Raw genomic sequence first — 21,531 nt, forward strand, 5'->3', positions numbered from 1 at the left:
TCTTCCAGGATCATAGTATATCAAATACTTTTATCAGCTGCTACAGTGTTTTAGGTATTATTAGTACCAACAATGTCTGATTTGTCTTTACCTTCCCCAGTCAATGCTTTACTCAGTGTATATTAGTATTGTTATGCTTGAGTAATGTATGTGTGGAAATTCAGCTTTCTTAGTGAAGTTACTGTCTCACGGCTTTTTATCACCTCATGGCTCCTTGTTTTCTCTTTCTAAAGCTCTTGCTTTATTTGTCTTTCATTAATGCTTTCTTCTTGCTGTCAGTCTCACCTGTTGTATCACACTGTTCTTCACTGTGTAAATGGTAATAAGAGTGCCCACATTTGTAAAGTCCAGTGGTACTCTACTGAGAGAAATACCCACAGAGTATTGCCATTAACATCCCAGCCACAAGCACAGAAACTAGCTCTTTGATGCTTTCTCCAAATCTCTTTTTCCTCTTAAGATTAGTGCTTGTCTCTCCCAGCTCCATGTCTTGCTTAGCAAGGAAAAATTTGAAAGGCCAGAAAGTAAGAATCTAATGAATTTCTCTATACTGGTAAGACAACAAAAGACTGCATTACACCCCATGCCACCTCACAGCTGCTGTCTATATTCCACGGAAGTCTCTTTTAAGAGTGCAAGAATTCCAACCATTTATTTTAAACTAGTTGTTGAGAAAAACATCTTAATACTTTTACAAAGCACTGAAAGCTGAGCATAAGACCAACTGCAGAAGAACATCTCTCCTGCAACAATAAAACAGAGTTTGTGCCATTCAGGACCTTGAACACTGCCGCCAGAACCAAAGGGTGAAGCCAATGCGCAATGTTACTGATTGATGACAGCCCCTAGGACAAGCAGAATAAAGGGAGAGGAGGGAAAAAAAATCCCCAAAGATCGCTTTCTTTTTCAGCTATTTGTGCATGAGCTGTTCTGCCTGCCCTGTAATTTCTATGACCTCCAAGCCTCCCTAGGATTATGAATACCTATTGTTGACTTAATTGGCAGAATAACAAGAAACATCTGCCAAACAAACCCAGTTTCTTAATCTCTGCTGATCTTGGACACAATATGACTGTAAGGGAAAGAATATTGCATTTTCTCTCTATGAACAAGACTAGACCAGAGGCTTTCATAGTTCAGGGAGCCATTTCCAGTGTACACCAGAGAACCAATACACAACAGAGATTTCACAAAGGCTGTTGTCTTTTCAGGTGCCCATCTCACATGGCCCATGGAATATATCCATAATACTAACACTACACTAAGATATCTGTATTTACGCCCTCCAGACACTCCTCTCCCAATTTAGACTTGTGTCCAGCATTACACCATCCCAGGTGCAGACTACAGCATTTGTTCTTGTTCAGTTTCATGCCATTGGTGATTGCCCAGTGCTCCAGATCCCTCTGCAAGGCCTCCTGTCCATCAAGAGAGTCAAAAGCACCTCCCACTTTAGTATCATCACCAAACTTACTAATAGTGCATTCAACTCCTGCCTCCACATCACTGATAAAAGGATTGAACAGAACTGGCCCTGGAACAGTGCCGGTGAGTGGTCACCTGCCAGATGTAGCCTTGCTCACTGCAACCCTTTGAGCCCTGCCCTTCAGCCAGTTCTTCATCCAGTGCACTGTTAGTCTACATAATAAAGGAAGCAACTCTCAAAAGAGCTGTACTGGTTATATCCCTTCACGTTAAATTGATTAATTCCTTCTAAAAATTCTTCCTTCTAAATTCCTTCTAAACCAAAAGGACAGTGTATATGGAACTCTAAGCATGTCCCATTGCACAAGACCTCCTTTAGCAGACAGTATGGGGAGGGCATATGCCCACATTACAGATGTTTGGGACAAATTAAAGGTACTCAAGAAAAATACGTCAAAAAAACTTGGGTGGAGGTGGGGGTAATAAGCTCTAATACACAGGATTAGAAAATAAAATGTGGAAAAAAGCATATATTCAAACTTACCTGCTTGTTTGCTCAGACAAAATAGATTTCGACATCATATTGATAGCATAACCAAAATACAATACATATATATGGCTTAAACCCATCTCTTAGGCCTATGAAGTAGGAGTATAGTGGAAAGAACTAGTTAGATATATATTTTCTCATTTTTGTCAAATACATGCAATAGGATTAGAAAATAAAATTTATGTCATATCCCATATGGTGAGTGGTCACATAAGAGTATTAAGTCCTCTGCTGAAGGTACCAATGTCTTAGTAATTTGCCTTTTTTCCTATTACATAGCTCTCTTACAGCTACATAGATGTGAATACGTTCAATCCATTCAAACACCTTGATTTTTATTATAGGCTGAATGTCACCAGTGGGAGAACACCACTGGTAAGTGAACTTTATATCCATTATACCCTGAAGTTCAGGACAAATTGTTTTCTCTGCCAGCATGCCTCAGTCATTACATTTCGGAGTTGCAGTATTTAGGAAAGACTGGAAATATGAGACCTGTGGAAGAAACCAATGTATAATCAAGAGTCATAAGTCTTTCAAAGGCTGTATGAGCTGTACACCAATTACATCTGCACCCAGAAATAACTCCTGAATTAAGTATAATCACATTCCTGCCTGGACTGGTGTCTCTGGCTTATAGGTATTGCTAGTTAAGCAGCTAAAAGCAGCAATGAAGTGGAAATCAGCTATTATCCCAGCATGATGAGCAAACCAATATGCAGTCATTCCTCCCCACACTGGTAGTTCAAATGTCCTGGTCACTGGGAGCAGGACGTATTTCTTTTTACAAGACAGGAGGTGGCAATGGTTACACTACTGAAATAGAAAAGTAAATTTTGAACTACTAAATACTCTTCTGGTAAAGACATTAAGCACTAGAAGACAGCAATTTCCCAAATTATGATTAAGTTTTCAATCTTACCTCCTGACTTTTTAAAGAGCCTCTACAAATGGATCCTCTTAATATCTCTGTGTAATTATCAGTCAATATACTACAAAGTGTACCATGAATTGGAATGCTTCAGTTTTGTCTTGCATATATTAGGCTCCATCTTTTATGGTACATTTAAGTTGATTACTGATCATTACTTCTCATTAATTACAGTAAATTTAGGAAAATTATATGACAAAGCTCCAGAAAATAGAACTCAAGTCTTGAAAAAAGAGCAGAGCACTTTTAGTGAGGACATGCTTTACTGTAAATAAGACAACATTTGTTTTAATTCATTCATCTTGAGTTTAAAAATGAGCCACAACTTCATAAGGCATTTATCTTCAACAATGTAATCGCCACTATTCAGAGCATGTAAATTCCCTGAATGTACCCAATATTTGCAATCTTGCTTCTAAATAAATAATGATTTTTTCCTGTCTTTGATATCACTGAGAATTATAATTATACATAAATACTGCTTAAAGATGAGCAGACAAAAATGCAGTATGATGCCAGGGCTTAGCTTTCTTTTCACTGACAACAATTTCCTTCATAAAACACTTCATAAAAAAAAAAGAAAAAAGAAAAAAGTTAGTATTTTAAAAACAAAATACTTATATTTCTGAATTTTCACTTATAAATTATATGCACTGAAACTTCTTCTCACTATGATTTAACACCAAATAACCACCACTGGTATAAAGATTTTTATGCTCTGTAACAGTAAACAATACACATTCGTATGTGAGATACAGGTGTTATAAAAAATTATGTTATAAAAATACATTATATTTCATTGGAATTGGTGCCAAGTGTAATATTGGTCTCCATGAGTCAGGTAAGACCTTAGACTTCTAGTTTCTAAATACAATCAATGAAGCATTTTGATTCACATCTGGGCACATCTGGGGAAAACAATAGCAGTCTCTGAAAACACCTGAAAATTACAAGTATCCAACATGCCTCACAGTGCAGCAACTGACTGCAAACTTCCCTCATTAAAAACCAAACAATCTACTGAGACTTGAAGACATCTGATAGAAAAATCTCACTCAAAAGTAAATGCAAATTCATGGAAATAGTAACACATTTCCACATGGAGGTTGGTGGTGGGTGATGCTGCTTCGAGCCATGCACAATCTAGCTGTGAGAATCTAAAACTCATGTTGAAGTAGTAAACATGGTATTGCTTGTTTTCTTAAAGTCAACTGGAAGGAAGGCTCCAAGGTATTTCCACACTAGCCAGTATTTTGGAAGACTTAAAATAGGTTGGAATAGACTCTTAGCAGATGAATGGCTTCATAGGAAGACATTAAATTCTGAGCTACTCCTCCAAGTTCTCCTGATTCCCCCCAGTAGTTTTCTCTACACTGTCAGTATTAGAGAATCACAGAATAGTTAGGGTTGGAAAGGACCTTAAGATCATCTAGTTCCAAGTGCTTGAAGAATAGGTTAAAATGGTATCTTCCACTCTACCATTGCCACACAGCTAGAGCTTGGTACCTGAACCTCTGAGGAGCAAAAGGACACATCAACATTTTATAACATCTTGGGGTTTTTTTTCTCAGAAGATCCAAGCAAAACTGAGGAGAAGAAGGGAAGGCTATTAAACTGCGCATTCAGTTTTGAGATAATACAACTACTAAATCATGTGGTGTGAACACTGATTTTTAGGTAATCAGGAAGTTAAAATTCCCATTCAGGAATTACACTAGTCCTTATTCTGGCAACCTAGGAAGGCAGCAAAGGTAGATACTACCAACAGCAAAATCCATGCCCTGTCTTTTATCTTCTCTATTCCCCTAAGTATGGATAAATGTGAAAACCAGAATGTTTACCAAAACAGCCTCCTTTGCCAAATTTACTGATCCCTAAAGTGTTTCCCATTGGGAGGTGAAGGCCAGATTGTAAAATGCAGGCAATATTCAAAAGAAACAACAGAACTGTACACTCTCCACTTACTCCCATAAACACCTGGCTTGCACATACAAAATAATGAGAGGTGCATTAACATGATCAAGTATATAACTCACTATATTATTAAGGAAATACCTGATAGAACTGTATAGAAAGAGATCACCTTTGCAAAGAGGTTATTGTTTTTCTAAATGAAGTTTTCTAAGCACTTCCACAAAACCTTGTATCTCAAGAGACAAACCACACATGAAACCAAGTTTCTAATCACTACTTTGTCTCAGACTGGAATTCAATCTGACCTATCATTCCAAAATTTTCACTGAACCTTACCCAGAACTGAAACCTAACAAGTACACAGAACTTCTGAATTTCAGAATACTGGTTTAACTAACCATTGACACCAACTAGAAGAGATCAGTTTAAGGTGGGGAAATGTCTGCATCAGTTGGTTGTCCACAAGGCCACAGTTTTTTCCTATCCCCTCCTTCCTCAACTCATTCTCCATGTTTTCTCACCAGCACGGTCCTTCAGTGCAAGCCTTCTCTTCTCCACCCTGACACTGTGCCATTTGCTGTGAGCCACCACTTTCTTGGTCAAAGCTGTTAGACTGGTAGCCCAAATAATGACTCTTGTTCTCCAGCAGCGTAGTCCTGTGTGCTGGAGGTCCTATTTTAATTTCTCTGCTATCAGCACAGCTCCTTCTGACCCCTACCACAACACAGATACCACTGATGTTTCCAGGGCAGTGCTCCTCAAGCTGTTTCACTTCAGTTTCTCAACCTCTTTTCAGGATTCAGGAGGCTTAGAAAACATGGGATTGTGCTGGGAAACCCAGATGACATTACGTTTTGGCTGAGGAACAAGACCGGAAAGCTAACAATCCTCTCTATATGAAACTCATATTTGAGACATGTCCCCATCCTATGAACTTTCTCCATTTTTAAAAGGTGTGTTTTCCAGGGACACAAGTTCACTGCCCATTTCAGTGATCCCAAATGGTTCAAACTAGGTGATGCTGAGAAAATGTAGTGCATGGACAGTAAAGCTAGGAAGAAATGGCTGAATGGCATCACGGGAACTTACCTTACTTACTAGCTCAACTCCAGTAAAAAATTGTACTACCCAGTCCTTTGAGAAAGAAAAAGCAATTGCCAAATGTAACTCAGCAAATTACAGGACAGATTTCATGAGAGATTTACTCATACAGGTATCTAAATCTCACAATCAAAACAATGCAGCTTAATCTTTTAGTGCTAATCTCATGATAGAATACTACCAAACTGCTGTGAGTTTATACAAGCTTGTATGTATCATGAGCTGGGAATAGCAGACGTGTGCATGCAGTTGTGCTTTCAGTATGTGCAAGTTGGACAACTGGAATTGGGTATTTGTGCATGATGAGCTTTGAAATTTTGTCTGCCCCATGTTTGTTTGTAAATTGTACTGCTTGTCTTCACAAATGGGCCTAATTTTATGTTCTCTGGGATGTTTCTAAAAACAGCTTGCCAAGAGTATTAAAAAGCTTGTTCTAATCTGCAAGCCTCTGCCTCATTTAATCTCTGCTTCCAGTTCAAAACCCATTAGGAACACTCTACATACACACAAACCAATATACATATTTTTATTGGCCAGCCACAGGCACAATCTCTAAACAACTTTAATTTAAAGCAATGAACTGACACCAAATTTCAAGATACATTAAATTATCAATCCCTTTTTACAGAACAATTATCTGCTTTTTATACAAGAAACTGGTTTTACTTACTGCTATGTACAATCTGCTTTCAGAAAGCCAAAGAAATAGGGATCCTATATCTTTTTAGGGAACTCTGTCCCATACCTTAATAGATTCTGTGTCAGGAAGATTTTTCTAATCAGGTCTTAAACAATGTTTAATGTTTTTATTAGACTTCCACTTTTCATTAGCTAGTTCACATCTGTTCTGTCTTGGTTTAAACCTTTTGCACAGAGATAGGATGGACAAGCTAGTTTTACTTGGGGGAAAAAAAAAGGTTTCTGTTTAGCAAAACAGTATGTGTAAGTTTGGATCAAATCTGGTGAATAACATCAGCTAAATACAACATTTGGAAAAACTCCTGGGAGTTTCCCACCCTCCCAGAACCCCCAAAATGCTCCAGAATAGCTAGCAAAATGGTAAGAGGTGGCAGCAATGCTTTATTTTTGATAGACCAAATTATTAAGGCATCATTTGGAATATTCAAGCCTCAACTCCAAATCACCATGCTTGTTTTGAAGTAGGGCTCTTATGCAGGGAAGATCTGCGGGTAAATGTATCAATGCTAATAGAATAGGTCACTGGCTTCAAATTTACCAAATCAAATTGTGCGTTCATTGGCCATATAAAAGGATTTGGAGAGATAAGCAGCATCAAAAATATTACTCTCTTTTCTATTCAAATTAGGGGAAAAAAAACCCCTTGTATCTGAAGAGAAATAACTTGAAACACAGGCACTTAAATGGAAATATATAAATGGAAATAGTCATGCTGACACTGTCTTTGAGTTAGATTGGTAAGCAAACTAGACATCAGCTTGAAATGCAGCATGACAGCTATATAGATCAATGTAAATTTTACTGCATGGGCAGACACATCATATCTGTAAGTTAGGCAATATTGGTCTTTCTAAAAGAGATTTTGATGTAGCATGGGATTAATTTCAGTAGAAAGAGCTAGGGGATGTACAAGGAAGAGGAGTAAACATAACTGCAAGTTCACAGTGACTAAGAGAATGTAAATATGTCCTGTTTCAGAAGTTACAGATAAAAAAAGTTAAATACATGTAAATTTACTAACCCGCAACAGGTACATGTTATATACTGATGGTAGGTTCTTCATCAACTGAACGGTAAAGTCAACTGTATAAGCCTTATTTTGCCCCTTATTTTTACCCAATCCCTTCTTCCATAAACTACAAAGAAATCATAGCATCAAATTTCATGTGGTGCCATTGCTGTAATTTGGAAAAAATGCGCATGTTTACTCCCTGTAGTTCCCACTGAGTTCCATTATCTTGATTTTTTGGATGAAGAAGTGAAAAATGTAACTTCATGTGCTGAAGGACTTGCCTGGAGTCAGGCAGGAGGTTTGTGATGCACTCTGGATAGAGTGCAAATTTTTCCTGTAAACATGCAGTACACAGGCCACAATAAAAAAGACACAGCTGCAAAGCTGCTGCACTTTGCTTACACAAAGGACCTGAAAAGACCTGTACAGATTACCCTAAGTCATCTAGATGTGACTTCAGTCATTCAAGTACTTTCACGGGGAGAAAAAAAATGTAGTTAAAGCTTGTGGTAGACATGAAAAAAATATTGTTGCTCTATAAAACTAGGTAACATGGAATTAGAATCATGGCATGGGTTTTTTAACAATTAACCTGATCAGGCATTTAAAGAAAGAGGAAGATAGTTGGCAAATTTTCCATCTCTTTAGGACTTCTGAATAAGATAAACTGTGAAAGGAATAAATTGATGAAATTCTACAGCCAATGCCATAGGAAGGCAAACTACATGATCTAATGGCCACTGCTGATCATGAAATAGTTCTGTCTAGGTTCACAGAAAACAGCTTAAGTCCAACCATTCTTTCCATTTGCAGGGCTTGGGTCAAGACGACATGGCAGAAAAACAAATGAGAGTTAGTATACTCAGTATCCTAGGGATTAAGTAACATTGTCTGAATGTTTAAAACATATTTTTACATTTAATGAAACCAAACGTTTTTAGCTGACAGTAGATTCCTTTTCTTATCCAGTAATTATTAAAGATCATAAAGATACACTTACAATTTATGGGTGTTGAAGTAATTTGGCTGTTTTACAACGCACCCGAGGCATGCAGATATATCTTTACAATCACACACCCTGAACTGTGTGAGCACCTGGCTGTGCTCATTACAGAGTGAGGGGTAAGAAAGTACTTTCTAAGTTACTGTTACTTATAAAGAAGGAAGTAGGAGACATTTAAACAGAAAAAAAAAGATAGCCTTAAACAAAAATAGTTTTAAACAAAGCTGAATTCTAGGATTGTCACCACTGGTGGTAAATTAACGAGTTTATTTGGCTATTCAGTTCATGCTTCAACTTTCCTCACCCCCACGTAGCAGCAAGGTGACACTATTTAGTTTACTAGGCTATAGAAGTATAATTACTGATCAATGTTCAGCAAAACTTCAATGACCATTTTCCTTGACTTATTATGTACAGAGTAGGAAATGTGCCCACTTGTCCACAGACAGGTATTTATTTTCCTTCCTGACATTGCAGTGTCAGGTCCTGGCAAGTACCTAATGCTCAACTTACAGAAAGACAGAAAACCCTAGGACCTAGGACCTGCTGAGAGGAGTGTCCAGCTCAGACACCCTAAACAAGAGTCCTGGAGAACCACTGCCTGAGTAACACAGCGCTGTTGGTCCCAGTCAGTACCAACTGACTGAGCCAGTTACTCTGAGCCTGATGGAAAAGACACTCACTATTTCTTAATTTCCCAATACAACTGAAGTCCCAGAGCTAGGAAAGAGACGGCTGGCTTTTTCTTCCTCACATTAACTTTAAAAGTATCAACTGTGGCACTAAGGCCATTCCAGCAGTAATAGCACATTTTAAAGCCTAGAGCTGAGAAATACTCTGGAAACATATGACAGAGGAGCAAAAATATGAAAGGGTTTGTTGTTTATGTTTTACTTTAAAAGGAATCTTAAAGGATTCCAAATAGAAGCATCATTCATTAAAAACATAGACTAGCCTGTTCTACATGAAGGTTACAGAATACTCCCTGCCATTCACGCCATGTCTTTTCAGCTTCTACAATCAGGACAAATATATTGCTTATATATTTATTAAGATACTTTTAAAGTATTTTGAGGATAGCTAAGTGAGCTGTCATACATCATTTCTGCTCAGTTCCTGTAATGGTCCCGAATTCCTCAAAATTGGAATCAGCTCTGTGAATGTAAAAGACATAAACAGTCAGCCCTGATGACTAAAAAAGGCGAATGAGGTAACGGTAATGCCGGTGAAGCTGTTTGTCTCCAATGCACCATAAATAGTGAAGTGAAATTAAAATTTCTCAATCAACATCAGTTATGCACATGCACGCACACACGCACATGAGAACCCTGCCTGATGAGAAGCAGACAGGATCACAAGTTCAAGCAGAGGTTCTTACCAAAAGAATAAAATTATTGGGATTTTTTATGTTGTTGTTGTTCCTATATTGTGGGATATCCTCGCTGCAGGAAACGATGGATTGGAGTACAGACTTCCTTAATTTCCTGCAAACTTCCCCCCATGCTGTATTTCTAGTCCTTCTGAAGCTTCCCCCACTACACTTAACATTAAATGATCAAAAAAAGATACCGTGTATCACTAAGAGTGATATCTGCTCCCTGTATTGTACTCTCCAAATACAAAGATACCCCGCTGTTATTTCCATGGCTATAACTGGTCTTCCCCATACATGGAAAAAATAAGTATAAATACATATAGACATAATAAATAGGGATAAGTATTTAAAAGAATACATAGAGATTTCCCAAGAACTTCCTTCCCTTAGAAATCAAAGTATTTTTTAACTAAGATCTGAAAAACTGCAAATGATTAGTAAGGTGAGACACAGAGAGTGATTTGTCCAAGGCTAAGCAAGAAATCTGTGGCACAGTAAGGAAGTCCTATTAGATTTCTTGCCTCTTCATCTTGTTCCTTAAAACCATGCTTGTAAGAGATTGATGGCAATTAGTCTCCACGGAATCACGACAACCGTTCAATGAATCATACAACAGGAAAAGCCTATCTCTGAAAAAATTGTCTTTCCTGTTTCAGTAGCATATTTGTAATGCACAGTGACAGGAGAAGACCGGAAAAAGGGACATTTCTCCTGAGTGGGTTGATTAATTAACATAGATTGCCTGAATTCATTCCAAGAAATCTACGCCAAGGAGGAATCCTGCACTGCCTTTCCTAACTGAGCTTGGAGCAGTCCCCCAAACACATATCTCAAGAGCACAGAAGGAAATCATGAAGCCAGGTATGAAACTGGCCTTTGTGAGCCATAAAGACATCCTTGATGCAGATCATGGGCCAAAGGACAGAAATAGTGTTTATCAACTCAGGAAATGGGGATGAAGAGAACATACAATATAAACATTATCAAAACTAAGAATAGTTGTTTTGTCTGAAAGAGGTGTTCTACATGATTTCTACAGTTATATTGTTTCCTGTTTGATGAGAGATGATTCCAAAGTGTAGGCTTATATCCAAATCCCCAATCCGCTAAGGCTTAGAAAGGGTCAGAAACCAGGTTTATTTCACAGAGGTTTCTGCTAGTTAATAAATCTACAAAGGTTGGTTTGTTAGGGACAGCTGAATGCACTGTGTTTTTTCCTTAAAAAAAAAAAAAATCATATTACAAACCCTTTTTTGATTATGAAAAACAACTGGCAGCTTTTAAAAGATACTAGCTAATGCAGAAATTGGGAATATTATTATTTGAGTTTCCTAAACCATATAAAATAGATTATAATGGAAAAGATTTGGGCAAGATTGCACTGCATCCATTAGCTTTTCCTACATAATTTGTATGGGTTGCTATCCATCATGCTCCACATTGCAACGCAGAATTACATGGTGGCTCCCAGAAACCCACATGCTCTGCAGAGAAGTCCATTACTTTTTGGCAAAGTAGTTCAAGACTAACCCAAACACTAAAGCTTCTTGAAATTTTGTCCCTTCACTTGACTGTACTGTCTCTGTGCCATCCAGCACCATCTGCAATCTGGCACCCTGCAAAACTTCTCTTCCCTATAATTTTCTTCCCCTCAAAAGTACTTTCTGTGCTCCACACTTCCCACTTTATTAAACGAAGTCATTTTTCCTCCAGATCTCTATGGAAAGGGTTAAGTACAACAGAGCTGAGTGAGGAGACACTGAGGTTAATCACAGAATAAAAATACAGTCCAAGTTGGAAAGGACATCAGGAGGTTTGCAGTCCAAGCTCTTGCTCAAATCAAGGTCAGGTCTGAGGTCAGAACAGGTTGCTCATGGCTTTATCTAGTTGTTTGTTGAAAACCTCCAAGAACAGGGCCTGCACAGCCTCTCTGGGCAACCTGCTCAACTGCCTGGCTGTCGTCATGATGAAAAAGACTTTCCCAATATCCAGTCTGAATCTATCCCTCATCCTCCCACCAAGCACTGCTGTGAAAAGCCTGGCTCTCCACAGTGAAAACCTCCCTGTAGGTGCAGGGGAGCGGCTGTCAGCTCTGACACCCTGAGGCTGCCTTTTCCCCAGGCTGTACCAGCCCCTGTCCCGCAGCCTCTCCAGCTGAGGTGCTCCAGCTCCTGATCATCTTTGGAGCTCTGCTCCAAACTAAAGATGACTAAGCTGACTTCAGATACGTATTCATCAGTACAACTGTGCAGTCAGATGAACCAGACTTGTGTTGAACGGGTGGCAAGCCTCTGAGACTCAAGCATGGCTCTCTCACAGTGTTGCACCTTCTACATATCATATGTCAAGTGTAAGTATACGTGTAAGAATATGCATGAAACAAGTCAACTCCAGAATAACTACACGACATAATACACTGAATGGTATATGTGAAACACCCTAATGAAATCACTCAACTACCATAGAACCACTTTCTTTTTTTTAAATGGTCTTACAGTTTCTATACAGTTACTCTTAGTGAGATGATGGTCTCCCTTTTCACACCCATACTTGAATTTAAGATATCTTGCTAATCATAACAGCAGCATATATGTGCAAAGACATTTTTCAATGAAGACTCGATACTGAAATACGAGGTCTATAACCCTCCTGTCATCAATGTGTATTGTGAAAAGAAAAATTAATAGAAATATGTTTTTAATACTGTGATTTCTCCCACTCCAGTTCCACCAGTACCTTATGATGTGCTTATCAGCACACAGTATATCTCAGGCTGGGAATTATAAAAAAAAGCAAGGGTGAAAGCACTGAGTAGGTGTGCAAATAACCAAATTCAATAACCATACCAAAAGGTATTTAAGCAGAGCATGAATCATCGAGTCCAACATTAAAAATGCTGCTTACATTAAAGTCAATGGCAAAATCCCTCAGAATTTCAAGATGCAAGATCTACAAGTGAAAATCCAAACACAGATTTGAATCCACTCTCAAAGTTCATGCCTGAAGGAGGACTGCTCCAAATCAATGTTAGACACAGAGGACAACTGCAACACTTGGAGCTGAAATCTGCCAGCATGGTCTCAGTAAGTGTATGTTACTGCACTCACAGCTTTACTTGGCAGCACAAGTCTGACCTCTGTCAAGAGCCTCAAGTGTGATGTCCAATTCAGTTACTAAAAGACACATTGAAGTCTGGCTTATATGGTTAAGAAATAACTACTACCTATTTTTATTTTGGGATCAGAGTCTTCCCAGTCTTTTTAAGGAGAGACATTTTTAGTCCATTCATGGTTTCAACATTCACATTGATATCTTAATCTTGCTTAATAAGCAATCCTAAGCTAGAAACTGCGAGCTTAGTAAAGATGTTTTCTACCAAATATAATATATTCAAATATAATCACACTTAATTAAAAAAAAAAAAGTTGTTACAATTTTAAGTAGTCACTGAGAAGCAGTTTAATCTACCAGAGATCTTTTTTGCACACTCTTCCCCGTACTTTTCAGGGACATCACTGACCAGGACAATTCCAAGGTACTTCCATTACCTACCATCAACTCACTCATGCGCTTTAATTTCGGGACAGAGTAATGCACTGTCCCTCCAGTGATATCAATAGGTCCATTCTACTCACATTGAATGAGTGTCCTTCACCCTTCCCTCCCCTGTCTTTCCCCTCCTTATCCTCCCATGCCAGGAAAGGAAGGAATTCTCCTTTTCCTGCTCAAATATCCAATAATCACTTCAGCCATCTGCTTCAATACAAGAAACTCTTCATAGAAGCCCATCTAAATGGCAAACCATTAGAGATTAAGATGATTTATTTTAGTTTAGTGCAGTGTCACTGGTTTAATAAATAAAAAATAACTAAGGATTTGGGAAGTACTATGGCTTACCTATGTAAAAACTCACTCTCTTGCCAATACATTCTATCGCTGCTGACAGACATTAGAACATTCCTTTCATCTCCTTCCTCTTCTTGCAGTTTAAGCTATCCCCTTAAGGAGTATTTGCTTTCTCTAAGATAGATTATACATTGTATGCAACGTGAAAACCTTACGCACTTTCTTTACCATCTGCAAGGCTTTTCTGCCTACTTCTTTAAAAAGAATTAAATCAAAACCCTTATTAGTCTTTTCATTTTGGATAAATAAACCAGGATTATGTTTCTGCTAGAAACTATTAAGAAAAAAAAAAAAAAAAAAAAAAAGGATTACTGTTTCCAGATATGTGCATCTCAATGAGAGAAACTCTTCTGAATACAACCACCCAAACATCCAAGCCTAATGGGACCAAATGTGGAATGCAAACTGCGATAAAGAGCAAATATGAAGCATACACATGCACGCACACAAAACACCCCCTCTATTCATGCAGAAAACATGATCTAATATGGGATTGATTTCTTTCAAATAGTTCTTTCTGCATCCCAGTGTGATTCCAGGATGTGCAAATTAAGATAAATTCTATGGGTCAAATTCTTCTTACCACTACATGTGCTCAAGTCAACTGAAATTGATGAGAACTGGATGCTGTGTCAGAGGGTGAAATTGGCACAGAAAATCACAGTGTGAGGAGAAGATGTTATAAAAATAAAATGACACAGTGCTTCGAATGAAGGAGGAAACAATTCTCGAAGTGGCTCAGAGAGAGAAAAGCACAGAGAAGCAGAAAAAGTTGACCCAGGAGCTAGTACATTGTCAGATAAGGCTCAGTTGTCAAAACAGAGCCAACTGTGAGGATCTGAATGAGAATATGTGGCTCCGGATGAACATAACTTCATTCCATAACTAACTCTAACGGAAGTAAAGCTACCCCAGCTCCAACTCCTGATCCACATAGAGCTTAAAAGAGGAAAGACTAGTTCATTACTTCTATATTCTTTTTAATTCCAAAATAGCTATTTATGACTTCATCACTGTAGAGCTTCACATCTAGTCTCATTAAACAAAATAGTGTGATAAAACCTTCAGTATAAAATTCTCTCCTCTTTGTTTTTCTGGGTTTTTTTACAAAAGAAATGTCCCTAAAAGAAGCCTGTGTAACTTGCAAAAGAGACCTAAATCAAAACCAGATTCACATATTTGTGTAGATGATTTAGCAGTAATATTTCTAGCAGTGGGAGTTTGCAAATATTATCAAATCCATGTTCATGTTTTATGACAATTGACCGATGAAAACCAGAAGCTATTCTGACACACATTTTAACCCATTTTTCTGCTACCAGTATGAATATGAGCACAAATGTCTTCCTGGTTAAACTTCTGTTCATTTGAGTGAAACGTGAAGATGTGTCATGTCCTCAGCTGAGTTCCAGAACTACTCAGGATGTCATGTAGCATTTAATTTCAAGCTCCATTTAGAAAAAAGGATTAAACACCTAACCTGGAACAGCTATCCTCCCAGCTGTTGGATGATTCATTTCCATCACAAGTCCATTGTGCAGCACCTAGAAAAAAAAACAAAGCATGTATGTAATAAAACAATATAATCAGTTCCTAAACTCGAGAGGAAAAAAAGATAAATGTTACCATGTTCTTTCACAGAGTATCTGAAAATACAGGGAGCTACAATTCAAGTAACTTGATTAATTTGTAAAATGAAAGCACTGATGTTTGACGCTACTTTCTATTTATGCATCTAAATAAATGCTTCAGTAAGACTTTACATGTCTAACGTATCTTCAAGCTCTTATAGCCAACATGAAGCATGAGACTGAGCTGCAAGCGTAACTGGTACCAACATGAAATGAGAATTAAAACCTTCACCCACTTTCATTTTAATCTGTAATGTGTATACGTAACTTATGCTCTATAGTGCTGGTTCTTTCATTGTCACTGTTACTCAGTTGTTTTTGAGATCTTGATGGATCACACTGTGAAATGTTGACTTAGTAGTTCTTACAAATGTTTAGGAAAAGTGACATAATTTTGATGTTATTTCTGTTCTTTCAAGTGGGTATGTCATGCTTCAGCCCCATGTATATCTGCATGGGATGACTATTCATCACAATTTCCAGCTTTCTCTTATTACCTTCAACCAGGAAGCAACGCATGATACCAAAATTCTCAAGTAACAGAGAAAAAGAAATTCATAATAGCAAACTCACTGCTACTGTTAATAGGATGCTGCACCCAAAGCCAGTAAGTAATCTTCATCATTTCCTTACCTTTTACTCTGCCACCTTGTTATCTCAATCACATAATAAGAATTCTTACAAGTTATTAAATTTGTTATTGAAGTATCCTCTACAAATAAAATGCCTCCCATTAACTAATTCTTTTTCTGTCCAATGTAACGAGTCTAGAGCACCTTGCCAAATGTAGCAGCTATAGAAAATGAAAGACAGGCAAAGAATGTTAAGTGATCGTGTAACATCTACCTATTCACCTTGCACCATGAACACTAGCAACCTTGACCATAAATGACAGATTTTTATTCTTGAAAATTTCTAGCTAATAAGATGACAATTTTCTTATGTAGCCTCCACCATATTCTCTATTTTTATTCTTAAGAATTTTTTCTCCTAATACATTATCTCAATACCTTTGTTTTCTATTAAACACCTTTATTCTTGCCTTTTCCCCAACTAGGCACAGAAAACCAAGCATCTTTATAACATTCTTTTACGTCCTGGAAGATTGTAATCACATCCTCCCTCAGTCTGCTCTTTTCTAGACTAAACAAAACTTTAACCATTCTTTCCAGGTCACATTTTGTGAACTTTTTATCTGTGTAGAATAGCATGCTTCAGAAATTCCCATTCCTGAACAGGTGGTGTCAAAGGTCGGGTCAGCTTTCTCTTAGCTTGTGGGTGAGCCTATTTAGCTGACATTTGGAAATCCAGATACTTCCGATAATAGATGCTGATGGAAGAATGTCTGTTCACTGGCCTAATTGTTTGGCACTGTACCAACTCATTAGTTCTATTTCTCCTTTGGAAGGTTAATGCCAATTTTGGTAGACATTCAAGTGAGACATCCAGAACTTTTTTCCAAATGACAGAATTGGAAAATATAATTGCTTGGTTTAGCTTATATTTAGAATCTTTCCAGTTATGCCCTTAATCAAACAGAAATGAAAGTTTGGCCTCCTTTCTCTGTAACTTAGCTACATGGGCTTTCTTTACGCATTTAATAGATTCTTTGTGACCTAAATTCAAGAAAACATGCTTATTTGAACTTGAAATCAACAGAACACTCAGGTGCACAAGCAGCTCTTTAGATGGCAAATTAAAGCCTGTGCCTTAAAGCAGCACTGTTTGGTTAAAGAAAAACACAGATTCTCTAGCCTGCCTTCACAAAAGGAAGGCAGACTTAGATTACTTTTAAAAGATCTCCTGTCAGAACCAAATTCCATGTCCCTTTCCTTTACAGAAACAACTAGGAAAAAACTGCAGTATCTTCAAGGATCACCAGCCTAACTTCTATTCCCTTTTAAAATAATTAGGATGCAGTTAAGCTTTCTTTCCATTCACTGTAAGTGTGGGTTTGACTTTCCCTCTCAGATACATAATTTTCTCAAAAACACTGCAATGTCATTACTTTTATTTTCTACAGTTATTAAGCCTATATTGGTATACTCAGGTCTACCTTTTTTTTTTTTTTTTTTTTTTTTCTCTCCAAGAAAACAACCCCCAAGAAATTAATCTGGCCAAAGATCGTTTCTTTTCCCAACATCAGCAACACTGTTTATAAGAACTGTGCAATTTCCTGTTTCATGTGTTCTACTGTTAGGATTCCCCAAAAGAAAATGAAAAAACAACATCGCTAACTCCTCCTCATCTACATTCTAAAAACTATGAAGGAAACATACAAGATTACTGCCTCCCAGCCTTTGGGAGAATGCAATGTTCATGTCCATTATCATCAAAAACAAGGGAAGTCTGAGGACAAAGTAAGAGACAGAACTGGGAGGACTTCTCCATTGTCTTGTGCCTCTCAAATAGTCATGATCTTCCTAATGTGGTAGAGTCCTCTATTCCCTTTGCATTCACTCTAGCTCAGCATAAAGAACTGATGCATCAAGAGGATCATGTAAAAGATGATGGACATCAGTAGATCCTTTTTTATTTCCATACGGCTTACATTCCAGGCTAGAAATCCTCTATTACTATATTACCTGTTACCATTTGAGATTTTGCAAATGGAAGTAACCTTTGGGTGGCATTTTACAGTGATTATGAGACTGCTGTAAAAGAACCAGAAGGACAGTATTCTTTCCTTCAGTAATAATCTTTTCATGCCGTTTCATTTTATTCCAAGTATAATCACTTTGTACATTAAAGAAGGAACTTTTCATCTGTCTACTGGTTAATGAAAAGAAAAACTAATGTCACTATTTTGTAATCTTATCTCAACAAAAGTACTAGCAGTGCCTTGCTGTTATTTGTGACATGCTCATGTAGGATTTTGTTTTTTTCCTGTTCATACTTCTTCTGTTTTCCCTCCTGACACTTAGAACTGTAAAGGAAAAGACTCTCCTATTTGCAAGAAAGAAAACAGGACACAACATATGATACTAAAAACATCCCTGCAATGTACAGAAGTCAATAGAAGATAAGGTTGCTCTGATTTATGCCATTGGTTATGATTCCTGTGCTTTTGCTACTAATCTTTTCTTTCAAAGTTTGTGTTTTCTTGCACACGGAATTTGAAAAAGTACATAGATATTATACACACAATGCAGGATATATGTAATTCTCTAACATCAGCTGCTACAGTTCTGCTTTAGGATTATGTATTGTATATGCAGACAGTATTGGATTTGCCCAGGTTACAAAAAGAAAATATTATTTGGTGATGGATAAAGCCTACAGAAGTCACTATATTTCAAATTTACTTAGCTGGTATAGGTTAGTACATTACTTTATTCAAACCACAGTTCATATGATTATATCTTCTAACCTCAGAGAATAAAAGAATTCAATTAAAAAATTACTTTAATATTGTTTTCCCAATGCTATATGCGAGAAAGTCCACGAAGAATCTTAAACCAAAGATCTTAACATTTTACTTGTGTAATGCAAACCAAGGGTAATTCAATACATTTCATCATATATATTCTCAGCTGTTTCATCATTCCCTCTTAGTTCGCCATGAGAAAAACTATGGTGGATACTTACATCACCTGCTATGAAACTCACAGTACTTCAGCTATAAAAACTTCAATGATTAATTTTGCTCTTTTCCCCTAATGCTGTTAATAACTGCAAGTTAAAAAGTGCTTACAGTTTTTTTAACAGGCGGAGTTAAAATCCCTTAGCCATCTGCTTTCACAAGGAGGATCAAATATTAACTCCAGTTATTTCTTGTATTTTCACCTTGTTCAAAACCATTATTCAACTGACACTACTTTTCTGCATGTTCAGCTCAATATTGTAATTTTTGTTTCAGTATTCAAGCCTCTTTAAAGTCCGACTTAAAAGCTAAGTGAAATACAAGGAAAATCAAAGAGGATAAAATGAACTTCAGAAGAAACTGAATCATTATATGAAAATGCAATATGGCTGCAGAAACAACTTTAAATTTGACCTTCTTGAAAAGACTTGCAAGGCTGAAAATTTAGACTGAAGTAGAGGCTTGATCTTTGACCACTTGGGACTTGAGACTCCTTCTTTACAAGATCATACGGTACATACAGGAAGTGGCACAAGACAATTTTTCAGCTTTTGCAGATCCTTCAAGGAAAAACGTGAAGCTCATTTTTCTATGGCTGTACTGTCCCTTAAGGTAGTAAGACATTATTAAGATTTCTTATTAACATGTGTGGTAGCTTTCTTTGGGACTTATGTGTGAGTACCTATTTATCTATGTAAAAACAGCTAGAAAAATTATCACCATGAGGATATGGCTTCAGGATAATTTAAATACATCTGTTTTTTCTTGGACACTCCATAACTTGTAAGAATACCTGATGCTTGATGACAGGTCCCTTAATTGATAAACACAGTAACAATATATATGCAATAGGGTTCTTCCACTAACAAGATTATATAGCAAAGTAACAAAAGTTGTGAAACATAAGCATGAATATTATTATTAGCAAGAATTGATCTTCCTTTCACCCCTCAAAAATGAATGAATGGTTTTCTTAGATGCTAAGGAAGCAAAATATTGTATTATTGCTGCAGCAGCGCAAATGGCAGGTAGGAGAATCAGAGATACTGTCTCTGCCTTTTTTTCATGTGGATAATAGGGTGCTTGGCTATCTAGTAACCATCTAGAAAATTCTGCAATTATCATAAGGTTCATTTCTACTGTAATGTAACCCATTATGCACATAGGCAATCACCCGTGACAAGGCATTTTCTCTTTGAACTTCCAGCAAGGCTTCAAATCCATTCTAGGTGCTACCTAAGGTGCAATCGGCCTCCAAATCCCAATCAAAGGAGATGCTGGAATCAGATCACGTCAAACATGTTGTCAGTGCCCTCCTCCCCGAGTTTAAAAAGTTCTATTTAATGTAGAGCTACACATTTGAAATACGCATTTGTACAGACATCACTCTCTCACGTTTTCATCTAGAGTTTAATGAAAAGGATTTTCAGGGCCACAAAGGAAATGATGTAACGTTTTCTCCGTACTTTTGTAGCCACAAGATAGCCGGCTGTTGGTAAATGTAATTACTACTCGTGCCTCCAAACCACAAGAAAATAATCATACTGTTTTTCCTGTACATGCTGAACACAGAGCTAGGGCCATAATCATCCCCTAAAGAAGTAACAGTGCATGTTGTGAACACAATGCCATATTGGAATTTCATCCCACATCCTAAAAGCACCACTTTCCAAATAAAAAGAGGTTAACTCATTTGAAATTTGAAAAGGATGTTAGATGCATCCCTGTCCGATGCCTGGATCTCCTCATATTTCTGGAACGATGGTACGCAGCAGAATGTTTTGTGTATCAGCATGTTTCCCCTTCCCCCCACCCCTCCTTGTTTTTCTGTGCAATAGTCACACTATTTTCAAGTCCTGCTGCCAAGGAAAGTGGTCTTTAACAACTAACAACTTCATTATTATTCTTTCCATACACAGCTTCTACCATACAGGGCTCATCTGAAGAAGGTAATACTATCTCTCTACCATATAAGCCATGTATTTAATCGGTGAATAACATCTAGCTTCACTTCACCTTCACCTACCTCTTGTATTTGAAGTATCTCACCATTTCATGCTGGAACGTCACATAATTTAAATGGAAGTAAGAGCCTTGAATGACATGATCTAGTGTGAGGTGTCCCTGCTCATGGCAGGGGGGTTGGAACTAGATGATCTTAAGGTCCTTTCCAACCCTAACTATTCTGTGACTCTTTAAAAATTTTAGAATGAGTGAAATCTCATTGTTTGCTGGTTTGTTTTGTTTTGTTTCTGGTTGCTTGTTAATTTACCTCTTTACTCCCAGTCTCTTATTCTGATTATGCTATAGTCCCTTACATCTGCAGTTCCACAGCTGTGATACTAAATGAATACGACAAAGAAAACCACAGTTCAATGGAATGTGCCTTTTCTCCATTCCT

The 21,531-nt window shown here is 37.4% G+C and overlaps 1 protein-coding gene across 1 annotated transcript in view; it reads right to left on the bottom strand.

The window, feature by feature from the left end:
• Positions 1 to 21,531, bottom strand: part of SUGCT (succinyl-CoA:glutarate-CoA transferase) — a 302,732-nt gene that overhangs the window by 33,015 nt on the left and 248,186 nt on the right. Inside the window, exon 12 of the mRNA XM_010024783.1 lies at positions 15,397 to 15,460. Within this exon, the coding sequence (XP_010023085.1) occupies positions 15,397 to 15,460 (64 nt within the window). The remainder of the gene's footprint in view (positions 1 to 15,396; positions 15,461 to 21,531) is intronic.

Source organism: Nestor notabilis, unplaced genomic scaffold (assembly GCF_000696875.1).
Source record: "Nestor notabilis isolate BGI_N333 unplaced genomic scaffold, ASM69687v1 scaffold1720, whole genome shotgun sequence".
Classification (NCBI taxonomy): domain Eukaryota; kingdom Metazoa; phylum Chordata; class Aves; order Psittaciformes; family Psittacidae; genus Nestor; species Nestor notabilis.